Genomic DNA, 16,622 nt, shown 5'->3' with positions numbered 1-16,622 from the left:
TATTATTATTATTATTATTAAAAATTTAATTTCTGTAGGGTAGAAAATTGAACTTTTTTGTAGAAAAATCCTCTCGTAACTATTTCGTAGAAAATTCATCCATTTCGTTAAAAATTCGTAATTCTGGGTTAAAAAAATAAAAATTTTTTGAAGAAGATTCGTCTCTTTTGAAAAGATTTTCATGAGTTCTATAATTTTTCATTCCTTTCATATTTGATATAATAAAGCAATTTTTTCAGGCTACAGAATCAATGGAACAAAGCAGTACTTTTCGGTCGAACTGCAGATACCTATTTTAATAAATGAGCTTGAACCCCAAAAATGCGATTTGCTATTGTCAAATGAAACATTACTGAGAAAATTTGGCATCCGATTAAAATCTGAATCCGTTGGTTCTTTAAAAGTGTTGAACATCCCCCGATGTTTTCTTAAAAAGAGGAGTTTCGATAGTGATTTTAAAATGGCTTGTTCAGTTAGAAACCTGTTACTGGAAATTATTGAAAGCTTAGATAGTACGAACAGTGCTTCGATTTTACCAAGATCCATTCATAATGCAATTGCTTCTGAAGCTTGTCGTGGTAAGTTTATAAACACTTTTAATGATATTTCTATTTTAATTCATAAATATTTTAATCACGAAATTCTTGGAAATTTGACAAAAAATAGGATTTAATCATAAACTTTTATTTACAAGACAATTAATTTTCAACCAGTTGCAATTAAATTTATTAAGTTAAATTAAATTAATTTATTTTATTTGCAGAATTTATATCTTTTGGTTAAAATTCTAATCCTTGGTGGAAAATAATATTTTTTAAAATATTTTATTATTTTTGATTATTTTGCAATTAAATTTCGTCAAGTAAATTAAATTTACTACATTTCTTTGCAGAATTCATATTTCTTGGTTAAAAATTCTAATCTTAGTCTTGGTACTTTTGGGTGGAAAATTAAAATAAAATAAAAAATAGGATTTAATCATCATATGTAAATGAACAAATAATTAAATTTCAACCAATTGCAATTAAATTTTATTATTTTGTTGAAAATTCAACTGGTTTGTTGAAATTTTGTCCTTTTGGATCAAAATTCATTTTAAAAAATATAATTTAATTATGAAATTTAAATTTAAATTAAAAACCAAAATTTCAACAAAGATTCCAACTTTTTTGATTAAAAATACAACTGGTAAAAATTTTGTTAACCTTTTTTTGTTGAAGATTAAACTATTTTCTTAAAAATTCCTCTGTTTAGATAAATTGAACTGCTTTTTATTTATAATTAAAATCTTTTTTAGGTTTCCTTGGTTAAAAATTCAACTGTTTGGTTACAAATTACCTTTTGTATTGAAATTTTGAATCGACGTACCTGAAATCTTCAAAAATATCAAATTATAATTTGGGTGTATTTTTTTACTTTCTCAACTCAAAATCTTTTTTGGTTCAAAATTCAACTATCTCGTTGAAATTTCATTGTTTTACATAAATTTTACTCTTATTTATTCAAATTTAAAATCTTTTTTAATTGAAATATCAACTTTTACAATTTTGTATCGAAAATTCAACTACACGGTTAGAAATTATACTAATTTATTAAAAATGTTTGTTTTTTTTGGTTAAATATTTCTCATTCTGGTTTTAAATTTATAAAATTAAATTTTCGGTTGACATTGTAACTTATTGGTAAAAAGTCCATAGTTTTTGGTAAAAAATTAATCTTCTTAGTGAAAACCTCATTTATTTTGTTAAAAATTAATATTTTCGAGTTGAAAAATTAAGCTGTTTTGTAGAAGATTCGTCTCTTTTGGAAAACATGTCATCATTGTGGATTAAAAGTGCATCTATTTTTTTGAAAATTCATCTTTGTTAGAGTAATTTAACTACTCCTTTCTATATAAAGGTACAATCTTTTTTAGTTGAAGTATCAACTTTTATATTTTCAGTAAAAATTCATATTTTGGGTTGAAAATTCAACTACTGCTTAAAAATTAAACTCATTTATTGAAAAATTATTTTCTGGTTAAAAATTCACCATTTTATTTTAAATTCATCACTTTGACTGAAAATGTAATTATGCAATTCAGTTTCAATTCGAAATTCGGGAAATTCGTCTTTTTGGATAAGTCAAACTATATCAGAGTACAAATAAAAACATTTTTTTTATTAGAATATCAAATATTACATTAAAAAATTTTTTTTTTGAGCCGAATATTCATTATTTTAGTTGAAAATTGAAGTCTTCGGTTGATAAAGTAAATATTTCGTTAACAATTCAGCACTTTTAGAAATGCGTTTAGAAATTCGCCTCTTTGGATGAATGAAACTGTTTTTTATTCAAAAATAAAATCTTTTGAGTTGAAACATATCTGAAATTTTCGAAAAATTAAATTAATTTTTCAGGTGCAGTGAAATTTGGTGACCCTCTGACAATCGATCAGTGCAATTTATTGATTCAAGCACTCAGGGAAACTAATGCCCCGAATCGTTGCGCTCACGGACGACCTTCTGTAATTCCACTTCTGGATATTACTGATTTGAAGAAGAAGCAGACGAAAATTTTCCAGGTATTGTAATTAAATATTAGTTAAAAATTAATTCTGCTCTCTCAGGGACAAGGAAAGATTTGATTTTCTTGTTCATCTTTTTATTCAAATGCACTTTTGCATATACAATTATAATTCATAAATCGGCTGAATATGACATTATCAAAACCTCGCTTCTTGCGTATCTACTCTTATAAAATATGATAAAATTAAATATGAGTCTATGATTTTACTATAAGACGTGGTCAAGGTGCTTATTAGATTACCATTTGTGGTATCTCTACATCAGTACCAGTTTCAAATGAGTATTGTTCTCGTAATGAGTAATTCTCCATAAGTCTATACTTTCAAAAATTAGCTTTTCCACTTACAAAACTTGCATCTTTTTATGCATATGAATAATAGGTTTTAAAAAAATAATCGAATTAAAGATAATTATCGAAATTATCGAGGTGCGAGCTCTAAATTTCGGGATAGCCCGAAACAATAATGTCCTTTCCGAAATAATTTACTCTGTTGGCGATTATCATGAACTGGGAACCTCCAAGAGAAACTGGACATACATTATTTGGTCTTGTGTAGAAACAAATTGTGTACAAAGCCATTTCGAGTTCTGGGGAAGTTCCTACGAAGATGGTGGTTACGGGATGTATTACGCCGTTGAGGGATGATCGTAGTTTCACAATAGCACCGTTCTAGAAAATAAAAAATTGAAGAAGCTAGGTTTAAGTTTGTTTATTAGGAATGAGGGGCTGACGATTTGATTTTTGTGGGTATATCAGATTTGGAGATTTCAAAATATTTTAAAAATATTAAAAGTTTTACAAAGATTTCAAAATATTTCAAAAGATTTAAGATATTTCAGTAGATTTTAAATGTACCAGAAGATTTCAAAGATTCAAAAATATTTCAAGGATTTCAATGGATTTTACAAAGATTTAATGATTTAACAAACTCGGAAAAACTTCATATTATTTTAAAGAGTCCTAACTGTTTCAACCATTTCAAAGATTTTACAAAGACTTCAGAATATTTCAAAGATTTGAACAAAATTTCAAAGATTTTAAAGATACCAATATTACAAAGATTCCAAAATATTTTTAAGATTTCGAAATATTTTTACAACTTTAAAAATTTTTATGATTTCAAAAAATTCTGAAGATTCAAATATTATAAAGATTTTAAACAGTCGACAAGATTTAAACTGTTTTTAGAAAATTTCAAAGTGTTTGCAAGGCATTTAAAGATTTCAAAGATTTTAATACATTTCAAAAATAGTTCAAACTTTTTTCATAAAAATTTAACAAGATTTTTGAAAGATTTTAGAGAGTTTAAATAGATTGAAAATATTAAAAATATTCCACAAAGATTCCAAAATACTGCAATGATTTCAAGGAGTTGACAAACACTTCAAGAATTTAAAAATTATCTGCAAAATTTAAAAAGATATTATAACATTTATAACATTTTTTAAAATGTCAAATTGATTTCAAGGATTTAAAAAAAAAATTAATTTCTGATTCAAAAAGGCTTCAAAATATTAATGATAATAGGAAAATTTTGCAACGGCTTCAAAGATTTCAATGATTTCATCAAGATTTCACGTAATTCAATTTTTTTCCAAAAACTTTAAATATTTTATTAAGATTTCAAATAATTCACAAATATTTAATAAAAATTTTAAATATTAAAAAAATTGCAAAAGATTTTAAAAATGCGTCAAGATTTAAAAGATTTAAAAATATTTCGATAATTTCAAGGATTTCACAAGAATTTTAGAACGATTTTACAGATTATAAATATTCCAAAAGATTTCGACCATCTCTAGATATTTCAGAGAATTTCCAAAATTTTAGAAGATTTTAAAAATATCATAAAGATTTTAGATTCAAAAAAATTTCAAAGATTCCAAAAAATAAAAAAATAGTTAAGAAAAATTGAAAGATTTCTCAAGGACATCAAAATTGTTTTATGATTTCACACAGATTTTAATTATTTCAAACATTTCAAACAATTTTACAAAGATTTTTAATATTTTAGAATGATTTCCAAGAGTTCACAGAGATTCCAAAAGATTATTAAGATTTCGTAGAGTTTAAACATTTCAAACAGATTTTTGAATATTTCACAAAGATTGCAATAAGATTTTAAAATATTTCAAAAGATTTGACAATGATTTCAATGTTGCGAAGTAATTTAAATGATTCCAAAATATTTCCAAAATGTTTCACATAATTTAAAATTTTAATTTTCATAAAGATTGCAGAAGACTTCAAATATTTCGAAAAGATTTTAAAGATTTAGGAGAATAGAAAGTATTTAAAAATATTTCAAAGGTTTCTAAAATCCCGAAAGATGAACAAATATTTGAAAATATTTTGAAAGTTTTGACAAAGATTTCAAAGATGCTAAAGAATGTAAATGATTCCAAAATATTTTAATATATTTTGGAAGATTTAAAAAATTTCAAAAATGTTGCAGAAGATTTTAGATATATTTCAAAAAGATTCAAAAAGATTTTAAAGTTTCGAAAAGAGTTAAAAACTTTCAAAAATTTTAAAAGATTTAAAAATATTTTAAAATATTTAAAAATATTTCACAAAGATTTCAAAGATTGCGATGATTTTAAAAGATTGAAAAATATTTCAAAGGTTTCGAAAATTCAAAAACATTTCAAAAGATTAAAAAAACTTCATAAATTTTAAAGATTCGAAAAGACTTTAAAATATTTCACATTTCAAAAACTTGTGAAAAATTTTAAAGATAAAAAAAATTTCGCCAAGCTTCCCGAAAATTTAACAAAGATTTTTAAAATTTGAAAAGATTGATAAAATTCCAAAGATATAAAAGATTCCAGAAATTTTAAGAGATTTTTTAAAAAGATGACATAAAGATTTCTAAGATTTCAGAAGATTTAAAAATAATTGAAAATATTTCAGATTTAAAAAGGTTTCAAAATATTCCAAAGATTTCACAAAGATTAAAAAAGTTCAAGGGATATTAAAAGATTTAAAAAATTTCACAAAATTTTTACAAATTTTAAATAACCCAAGAGAATTCAAAATATTTTCTAAAAAATTAAAAGATTTCAGAAGATTTCAAATATTTCACGATGATTTCAAAGATTCCAGGAGATTTCAAAGATTCGACAATATTTAAAAAAATGCGTAAAGATTTAAAAATATTTCGTTAATTTCAAAGATTTCACAACAATTTTAAGGATTCGAAAAATATCAACGGATTGCAAAAGATTTCAAGATTTAAAACATTTTAGAACGATTTGCCAAATGAAAAATCTTCCAAAATATTTAAAAGATCGCAAGATATTTAAGAAAATTTCTATAATTTCAGAGGATTTTAAATATTGCACAAAGATTTCAGATTCAAAAAAATATCAAAGATTCCAAAAGATTAAAAAATATTTAAGAAAAATTTAAAGATTTCTTAAGGACATCAAATTTTTTTATGATTTCACAAAGATTTCAATGATTTCAAAAGATTTCATAAACATTTCACAACATTTTTGAAAGATTTCAGAGAGTTTAAAGAGATTTCAAGGATGCCAAAATATTTCAAAATATTCCAAAAGTGTAAAAGATTTCAAAAATTCTATAAGATTTCAAAGATTTCGAAATATTAAAAAATTTTTTTAAAGATTTCAAAGATTTGTGAAGATTTCAAAATATTTCCAAATATTTCAGATTCAAAAATGCTTCAAAATATTCCAAAGATTTCACAAAGATTTCACAAAGATTACAAAATTTCAAGGGATATCAAAATATTGTAAACATTTTACAAATTTCAAAAATATACCAAAAGATTTCAAATATTTCAATAGATTCCAGAAAAATACAAAGATTTCAAATATTTCACAAAGAATTCAAAGATACTAAAAGATTCGACAATTTTTCAAAAATGTTCAGAAAGTTTCAGATTTGTGAATGTTTAAAAATATTTAGGGAAATTTCGCAACGGCCACCAAGATTTCTATGATTTCATAGAGATTTCATGGATTTTAATAGAGATTAAAAGGATTTCAAATTTTTTACAAAAACTTTAAATATTTTATAAAGATTTCCAATAATTCACAAAGCTTTGACAACAATTTTAAAGATTAGAAGAATTTATAAAGATTTTAAAAGATTTAAAAAATGCGTAAACATTTAAAAGATTTAAAAATATTTCGATAATTTCAAAGATTTCACAAAAATTTTAAGGATTCAAGAAATATCAACGGATTTCAAAAGATTTCAAGATTTCAAAAATTTTAGAACAGTTTTACGGATGATAAATATTCCAAAAGATTTCAAAAATTTCAGAGGATTTTCAAAATTTCACATAGATATCAGATTCTCAAATTTTCAATGATTCACAGATTTCAAAAAAAAATTCAAAACGTTTTAGAAGATTTCGTAAATATTTCAAAGATGCGAAAGAATTTAAATGATTCAAAAATATTTCAAAATATTTCGGAAGATTAAAAAAATTGCACAATTGTTGCAGAAAATTTTTTAAGTATTTCAAAGCGTTACAAAAATTTCAATAAAATTTTTAAATGTTTCAAAATATTTCAAAAGATTGACAAAGATTTCAATGTAGCCAAACAATTTTAAATGATTTCAAAATATTTCAGATAATTTTAAAGATTTAATTTTACAAAGATTTCAGGAGATTTCAATTATTTCGAAAATATTTTAAAAATTTTGGAGATTTGAAAGGATTTAAAAATATTTCAAAGTTTTCAAAAATCCAGAAAGATGAAAAAATATTTGAAAATATTTTGGAAGTTTTTGCAAAGATTTCAAAGATGCGACAGAATGTAAATGATTCTAAAATATTTCAGTATATTTCGGAAGATTTAAAAAATTTCATAAATATTACAGAAGATTTTAGAATATTTCACAAAGATTTAAAAGATTTTAAAAGATTTCAAAGATTCGACCATATTTCAAAAATATCCTGAAAGTTTCAGATTTGTGAATGTTTAAAAATATTAAGGAAAATTTCGCAGCGGCTTTAAAGATTTCAAAGATTTTATGAATTTCAAATTTTGTACAATTACATATTTTATAAAGATTTTAAATAACTCACAAAGATTTGACAACAATTTTAAAGATTAAAAAAATCTCAAAATATTTTAAAAGATTTAAAAATGGCGTAAAGATTTAAAAGATTTCAAAATATTTCGATAATTTCAAAGATTTCATAAAAATTTTAAGTATTTCACAAAGATTTCAGATTCAAAAAAATTTCAAAGATTCCAAAATAATAAAAAATACTTAAGAACAATTCAAAGATTTCTCAAGTACATCAACCTTTTCTATGATTTCACAAAGATTTAAGAAGATTTAATAAACATTTCACAACGTTTTTGAAAGATTTCAGAAAGTTTAAAGAGATGAAAAATATTTAAAGTATTTCACAAAGATTTGAAAGATTTTAAAATACTTCAAAGATTTCAAAGAGTTGACACCCATTTCAAGAATTTAAAAATTATTTCCAAAATTTAAAAATATTTTATAAAATTTTTTAAGATTTCACGAAGAATTTTAATAACACAAAAAGATTTAACAAAAATTTTAAGGATTCCAAAATATTTCAATATATTCCAAAAGTTTCAAAGGTTTCAAAAATTCGATAAGATTTCGAAATATTTTAAAAATGTCAAAAAGATTTCAAAGATTAGATAAGATTTAAAAATATTTCAACAAATTTCAGATTCAAAAAGGCTTCAAAATATTTTAAGGATTTCAAAAAGGTTAAAAAAATTCAAGGGAGATCAAAAGATTAAACAAATTTCACAAAGATTTTACAAATTTCAAAAATATAACAAAATATTTCAAAAATTTCAAAATATTTTAGAAAAATGCAAAGATTTCAGAAGGTTTCAAATATTTCACGAAGTTTTTGAAGATTCGACAATATTTCAAAAATGTTCAGAAAATTCGAGATTTTTGAATGTTACAAAATATTTAGGAAAGTTTTGCAACGACTTCAAATATTTAAATGATTTCATCAAGATTTCATGTAATTCAAATTTTTCCCAAAGTCTTTAAATATTTTATTAAAGTTATATTTATTTAAAGTTTTGAAGAGGGTTAAAAACTTTCAAAAATTTAATAATGTTTCAAAATATTTTAAGAGATTTTACAAAGATTTCATAGATTTCGATGATTTTAAAAGATTGAAAAATATTTCGATAATTTAAATTTTAAAAGATTCACATATTTCAAAATATTTTGAAAGATTTGACAAAGATGATTTTAATCTTGCGAAATAATTTAAATGATTCCAAATATTTCAAAATATTTCAGATAATTTCCAAAATTTAATTTCACAAAGATTGCAGATGAAAAAACATTTGAAAATATTTTGGAAGATTTGACAAAGATTTCAAAGATGCGAAAGAATCTAAATGATTCTAAAATATTTCAAAAATTCCAAAAATATAACAGAAGATTTTAGATATATTTCAAAAAGATTTTAAAATTTCAAAAAGAGTGAAAAACTTTCAAAAAGTAAAAACAATTTAAATATATTTCAAAATATTTAAAAGATTCGAAAAGAGTTTAAAATATTTCAGTTTTCAAAAACTTTTAGAAAATTTCACAAAGATTTCAGAAAATCTCACAAAGATTTAACAAATTTGAAAAGATTTCAAAACATTTCAAAAATTTAAAAGATTAAAAATATTTCAGCAGACATCGAAGTGTTTGAAAATATTTTAATATAATCAAATATACATAAATATGACTTACTTCTCCGAGTTTCTGTTCCTTGATGTATCCCAGGTAATTGATCTTATTAGCCTCTTCTTGTTTAGCAAAGTAGATCCAGTTATGTAGGCCAATGATTTCCGAGTCGAATTGTTCAGCTAAGAAGACGGTTTCGAATCCAGAACTGGAAGCATCTCCGTCGATTCTCTTGAACTGAGAGAACCAGATTCGTTTCAGGGTGTCTTTGAATTCATATTCATCGTTAGGAATGTATCCTTTCTCTGCCAAAAACCTCATCGCGCCCAGAAGAACTTCGGATTTCAGGAACTCGTCGAGTAAATCCGACTCTTCTTTCCGTTCCTCTGGTGTCACATCTTCTTTAGTCTTGACGTTCAACTCGTAATTGTCGTGGAGGGCAAGAACGGATTTTATTGTTGGGATTTCGTAGGCTTCTGGCTTCACGGTTAAGAGACTGAAAATAATTTATGCAAAATTTCAGTCAAGATTGTTTAGGAATTGGAAAATCAAATATCAGGGCATATCAGGGTTGCTGCATAAGGCGTTTTTCTGAAAATATAAAAATATAAAAACTTTATTATTTTGTTCAAATTTTAACAGTTTGATAGAAAGGTATTTATTTTTGGTTGAAAATTGAAGTGTTTTATTGAAAATTCAAATATTTCGATACAAACTTCAACTATTTGGTTAAAAATTAACTTTTTCGTTGAAAATTCAACATTTTGCAGAAAACTCGTATTTTTTGTATGAAAATTTAACAATTTGGTTAAAACAGTTTTTTTTGTACTGAAAAATCTATTATGCTTTCAAATTCAAATTTTTTTTTTAGAAATTAATTTTTTCGGTTGATGATTGATCATTTTAGTTCAAATGATTAGTTGAAATTCTCTTTTTTCAATTAACCTTTTTTTTAACTGAAGATTTAACTATTCCACCTTGGGTTAAAATCGTATCGTTGTTAGACAAAAATTAATTTCTTTGGTTGAAAGTTTAAATATTTTCTTCATCATTCGTCTTAAAACTACTCTTTTATGATTAAAAATTAAATTGTTGAAAAATCTTTTTTTTTTTTAATTTATTTTGAAACTAAAAGTTGCACGATTCTGTTTTTGGTTGAAAATTGATCTTTTTTAGTTCAAAATTTATCCTTTTTGATAGAAAATTTATATTTCTTATTGAAATTTTAGCTATTTGTTAAACATTTTTTTGTTTGTTGAAGATTCATTATATAAGTTAAAAATCTGTTTCTTTTGTTGAAAATGTACATATTTTGTGGAAAATGATTTTTTTAAATTTAATATTTCACTTTTGAAGCTTAAAATACAACAATTCTATTCTATTCATTTGGTTCAAAATCATTTGTTTTTGTATTTAAAAAGGCATCTCTTTGATAGAAAATTTAACTATTTGGTTGAAAATTTGTTTTTTTTTTCGTTGTTAAAAATTTATTTATTAAATTTAAAATAGAACTAATCCATTTTTTGTATAAAATTAATCTTCTTGGCTGAAAATAAATTTTTTCTCTGAAATTGCACTATTCTATTTTTGGTTCAAAATTTATGTATTTTTTTAAATTGTTTTTTTCTTGTAACAAAATTTATCTTTCTTCTTCAAAATTTAACTATTTGTTTAAAAATTCATTCTTGTTGTTGTTAAAGATTCATCTTTTTAGGTAAAAGTCTATTTCTTTGTTTCAAAATTTAACTATTTTGTCGAAAATTATTTGTTGCTGGAAATTCATCTCTTTGATCGAAAATTGAACTATTTCATTGAAAAATTCTTTCTTTTCTTGTTTAAAATTCATTTTTTAAAATTAAAAATAGAACTGTGCCATTTTTTGTAAAAAATTAATCTTCTTTGTTGAAAATCCACTTTTTGGTCGCAAATTCAACTATTTGGTTAAAAATCCATCTTTTTGTTAAACGACCAAAATTTAACATGAAATTTTTCAACAAAAAATTAAAAAATTCATATATTTTGTTAAAAATCCGTCTTTTTTGTTGAATATTAATTTTTTCTTGAAAATTTAGTTTTTAAACTAAAACTTGCACTAATCTATTGTTGGTTAAAAATTGATCTTTTTTAGTTTAAAATTTGTCCTTTTTAAAAGAAAATTTATTTTTGTTTAGAAATTTCAACTGTTTGTTTAAAAATTCATTTTTTGTTTTGTTTGAAATTCATTTATTTGGTTGAAAATTCGTTTTTTTTTTAAATTTAAATATATTTGTCTTAATAAAAATTGCACTATTTTATTTTTGGTTGAAAATATAACAATTTTGTTAAGTTTATTTTGTAAGAAATTAATTTTTTTATTTATAAGGTCAGGGTGACCGTTTTAATCTACGAAATAAATTTTCGGTTATTTCCCGATTTGTTCTCGGTTCGCAAACATTTTTCACGATCAATGAAATTTAAAAAATGTATAAATAACAGTTGAAAATTTATTACTTGTAGGCGAAATTAGAGTAAGAACATTTTTTTAAGATTCATAGGAAGATTAAAAATAACTCAAATTTTCTACATTTCAATTTTCTACATTTCAAAATTTTCATTTTCATTTGTAAATTATACATCAAAATTTAAAAATTTCACTTACAAATTAAGCATTCTTCAAAGACAACAATTAAAATTGTGACATTCAAAGTTTAAAGGCTCTTCGAAATTGTAACGATTCCAGGTTTTCTATGTCAAATAATTCAGTTAAAGATTCTTTACCTTTAAATATTTGATTTCAATTTGCTTGTCTTAAATAAAGATTTAAATATTGCTAAATATTCAATAATGAATCTTTTTTTTATTAAAAATTTCAAATTAAATGGATTAAAAATTGAATATTTTAGACTGAAACAATATTTTAAATGTAATAAAATCCTTTAATTAATAATATATTATTATGAAGTTATTTTTAAGATGAAAATAGTTTATAAACTTTCAGTCACACTTTCACATTTGTTCAATGACTAAGACTTTCAAATTGAAACCGTTTAAGTTTTAACGTTAAAATCGGAAAATTCTTCAATTTTGAACTGGTTTAAAATCGTTTTGTCAAATCGTTTTTGTTCACTTTTTATTACTTAAAGTACAGATAAATTAAAAAAATTTTATTTATTTATAAAATAAAAATATTTTTTATCCAAAATTTCAAATATCAAAGGCTTTTATTTGTTATTTTTCAAGTTTTTAAGAAAGCATTTAAAAATTCTTAAAATTAATAATGTCAGCTTAGAAATAAAAATTTTAAATCGTTCTTTTGTTTAGTTGAATCTTCATGTATTTCGTAAAAAATGTGTCTTTCTCAGTAGAAAATTAATCTTCTTGGTGGAAAAATCAACAACTTTATTAAAAATATATCCTTTAAAAACATAAAAATGGTTTTCAAATGCAATACTTCTAAGTTATAATATATCTAATCAGAAAAAGTGCGATTTTACCAAAATTCCCTTAACCCCAAACTGTCTTACGTAATTTGTGGATGATCCCTTATAAAATAACGTATGACTCTTTGTAATTTATTTGATTATTAAACTTATTTGTTTATTATTTGTTATTATTAAGTTCTCTGTATAAATTTATTTTCTTGAATTAAAATGATTCATCTCCTAGATGTAAGGTTGTTTTTACACCTGAAAAAATAATTTTGTAATGGTCAGGAAAAATTGATCAGGTTAAAGGCAGGCTAAGTCATGGAATTTTGAAATCAAGATCTTTTAGCAACGCTGGATATAATTAAAAATGATACATACGGTTCAGGTGCATCATCAGTAGTGCTATCATCCTTCTTCTGTCCTTGCAAGTTCACCGTAATGTGCTTATTAGCATTGTGCGTCTCCTTCTTGAAAAGGTCTTCCGTCAATTTCTGGATATCATCATTAGATATGATGAATCCCAACGGACTAGGATTATTTTGTCCAGGGTCTTGGGACTTCGAATTTTGTGTTGAAGATCCTGAAGCATCAGCAGCAGGAGCTGGACTTGGATTACTGTTTGCAACTGGCGCACTTGTACCAGCTGCTGGGGTCTGAGCTCCTGGTCCACTTGCAAGAGGTGTAACAGGTTGAGGAGCTTCCTGGGCTGGAGCTGCAGCAGGTGCAGCACCATCAGGTGCAGCTACTGGTGCTGTTCCGTTGTAATAATTGTTGTAGGTGATCTGGGTGTTTGAAGTGGGAACAACTCCACTTGGGCTGACATTACCACCACCACCACTGCTTCCATGAGAGTTGCCATAAATTCCCCCGGGAAGAATTCTATTCACAGCAGCATTGACTCCAGCACTTACACCAGCGAAGACGAAAGCTTCCTTGGCAATTTGTCCAATGCCTGGCTTGTAGGGCTGGCCTGCAGCTTGAATTATAACAGGTTGTCCAACTGATGGATTATAGCCTCCTGATGGATTGTTGTACCCTCCATGGGGTGGCTGATAAGGCTGATAAGGCTGTTGGTGTGGTTGGTTGTAGGGACTTCCGTGTGTTTGAGGATAGTGAGCGCTAGATTGGCCGTATCCTCCTGATGCTGGTGGATGGTACGCGCCCGATGGGTTATATCCTCCCGAATTTGGTGCATTGTATCCACCTGATGGGTTGTATCCTCCCGATGGGTTGTATCCTCCCGAAGGATTGTGGTATCCTCCAGATGGATTATAGGGATTAGAACTGGGTTGCTGGGCGTAGGGATTTCCTAAAGAAGATCATGAACAAGGGGTTGATAAAGAAGTTTTTAGAGAGAGGATTTTTCACATTGCAAAGAGCAGAAGCGGCGGAGTTTTTTTCTAGAGTAGGGTAGGGGCATATGCTTATAATATTGAATGATACAATTTTGACATAGTATAGTAATATTATGCTATGTAAAAATTGAATATAAATAATAAATAGTAAATAAATACTAAATGATAAATACAAGTATAGAATTGATATTGCACGGGATTTCACAAAGGTTTTAATGATTATACACAAACTTGACAGATTTCCCAAAAATTAGGATAGATTCAAAAGATTTCATAAATATTACACAAAGCTTTATAAGATTGCACAATGATTTCAGATCGATTTTATGATTGAACAAAGATTTAAATGATTTCCTGATGATTTTGCAAAGATTAAAAATATTTCGCAAAGAATTTTAGAGAATCCGTAAAGATTTCACAAAGATCTCAATAAATTCTCAAAAATTTGACAATGATTTCAAATATTTCTCAAAGATTTCAGATAAATTTGAAAGACTGAAAAAATATTTGGATGATTACCTAATGATTTCACAACTATTTAAATTATTTTGCAACGATTTATAGAGAATTCGCAAAGATTTTATAAAAACTTCACAAAGATTTCACAAAGATTGCACAATGTTTAAAATATTTCGTAAAGATTTTTAGAGAATTCGCAGAGCTTTTACAAATATTTCCCGAAAATTTCACAATGATTTCAAATACTGTTAAACTCTTCTATAGCGCCAATTTTGGGGCTGACGGTGGGTGGGAACTAACTCATTATAGCCCGCTCCTCTTTTGTTTGTTCATGCTTGTGTGCTCGCTTGAGTGACAGACGCATATCCCGCGCACCCCGCGCAGCTCCTGTTACATCTACATGCGGCGCGACCTCAATTCTCGGAAGGGCTATAGAGGGGAGGGCTATTGAATAGTTTCACTGTAGTTCGCAAAGATTTATAAAGAATTCGAAAAGTTTCACGAAGATTTTAAAAAGATTTTAAGGATTTCCCAAATATTTCCCATTGGTTTCAAATTTTTCGCAAAGATTTTAGATAGATTTCAATGATTCAACAAAGATTAAAATAATTTCTTAATCACCTCACAAAGTTTTCTGTTATTTCGTAAAAATTTTCAGAGTGTGCCCCTAAGATTTCACAAAGATTTCAATGATTTCCAAAAGATTTCAAAGATTTTATAATTACTTCATATATGTCGCGAAGATTTTTAGAGATTTCGAAAAGGTTTAAAAATATTCCACAAAGATGTTAATGGTTTCCCAAAGATTTCAAAGATTTGTAAATGATTTCAAATACTTGGCAAAGATTTCACAAATATTTCTCTTACTTTACAAAGATTTCAGATAAATTTCAAAGACTAAAAAAGATTTCAATGATTTTGCGAAGATTTTAAGTATTTCATCAAGATTTTTAGAGAATCCTCAAAGATTTCACGAAGATTTCAAAGATGTCAAATATTTTTCAAACATTTTTAGAAAATTCTCAGAGATTTTACAAATATTTCACAAAGATTTTAATGATTCCCCAAAGATTTCAAAGATATGACAATGATTTCAAATATTTTGCAAAGATTCCACAAAGATTTCAGATAGATTTCGAAGACTGAACAAAAGATTTCAATGATTTTACAAAGATTTTAATTATTTCATAAAGAATTTTAAAGAATTTTAAAGAATTCCAAAGATTTCACAAAGATTTAAATGATTTACCAAAGATTTGAAAAGTTTCAAATATTTTGCAAAGACTTTTAGAGAATTCGCAAAGATTTTTACAAAGCTTTCAGATAGATTTTAAAGACTGAACAAAAGATTTAAATGATTTTACAAAGATTTTAATTATTTCATAAAGATTTTTTAAAGAATTCCCAAAGATTTCACAAAGATTTGAATGATTTACCAAAAATTTTAAAGATTTCAAATATTTTGCAAAGATTTTTACAAAGATTTCAAAGATTTTACAAAGATTTCTATAAATTCACAAATATTTCAGATAGATTTCAAAGACTGAATAATAGATTTCAATGATTTTACAAAGATTTAAATTATTTCATAAAGATTTTGAAAGAATTCCCAAAGATTTCACAAAAAATTAAAGATTTCAAATACTTTTCAAATATTTTTAGAGAATTCGCAAAGATTTTACAAAGCTTTCAAAGATTTCACAATGATTTCAAATATTTCGCAAAATTTGTTGGAGAATCCGAAAGGTTCTACAAAGATTTTAATGCTTTCTCAAATATTTCAAAGATTTGACAATGATTTCAAATATTTCGCAAAGATTTCACAAAAATTTCATATAGATTTCAAAGACACAACGAAAGATTTCAATGATTTCAAAAAAATTTTAATTATTTTATGAATTTTTTTAGAGAATTCGCAAAGATTTTAATGATTTCCCAAAGATTTCTATTACAAATATTCTATTATATTCAATTATAAAGATTTTAAAAGAATTTACAAAGATTTCAATGAGGTGCCAAAGATTTTTAAGATATCAAATATTTTGCTAAGATTTTTAGAGAATCCGAAAGGTTCTACAAAGATTTTAATGCTTTCTCAAATATTTCAAAGATTTGACAATGATTTCAAATATTTCGCAAAGATTTCACAAAAATTTCATATAGATTT

The 16,622-nt window shown here is 24.9% G+C and overlaps 2 protein-coding genes across 3 annotated transcripts in view; one reads left to right on the top strand and one right to left on the bottom strand.

The window, feature by feature from the left end:
• LOC117180661 (DNA mismatch repair protein Mlh3-like) overlaps positions 1–16,622 on the top strand; it is an 89,046-nt gene that overhangs the window by 37,374 nt on the left and 35,050 nt on the right. The window contains exons 10-11 of the mRNA XM_033373151.1: positions 240–578; positions 2,400–2,563. Of these exons, the coding sequence (XP_033229042.1) occupies positions 240–578; positions 2,400–2,563 (503 nt within the window). The remainder of the gene's footprint in view (positions 1–239; positions 579–2,399; positions 2,564–16,622) is intronic.
• The window catches only part of LOC117180770 (poly(U)-specific endoribonuclease homolog), a 44,919-nt gene continuing 30,923 nt past the window's right edge, over positions 2,627–16,622 (bottom strand). For both annotated transcript variants that reach the window (XM_033373269.1, XM_033373270.1), the window contains 3 exons: positions 13,020–13,950; positions 9,301–9,730; positions 2,627–3,237 (listed from right to left, as the gene is read on the bottom strand). In XM_033373269.1, coding sequence (XP_033229160.1) covers positions 3,004–3,237; positions 9,301–9,730; positions 13,020–13,950 — 1,595 coding nt within the window. In that variant the 3' untranslated portion in view covers positions 2,627–3,003. The remainder of the gene's footprint in view (positions 3,238–9,300; positions 9,731–13,019; positions 13,951–16,622) is intronic.

The sequence above is a fragment of the Belonocnema kinseyi genome, chromosome 9 (assembly GCF_010883055.1).
Source record: "Belonocnema kinseyi isolate 2016_QV_RU_SX_M_011 chromosome 9, B_treatae_v1, whole genome shotgun sequence".
Lineage (NCBI taxonomy): Eukaryota > Metazoa > Arthropoda > Insecta > Hymenoptera > Cynipidae > Belonocnema > Belonocnema kinseyi.
This window is presented reverse-complemented; position numbering and strand designations above follow the sequence as displayed.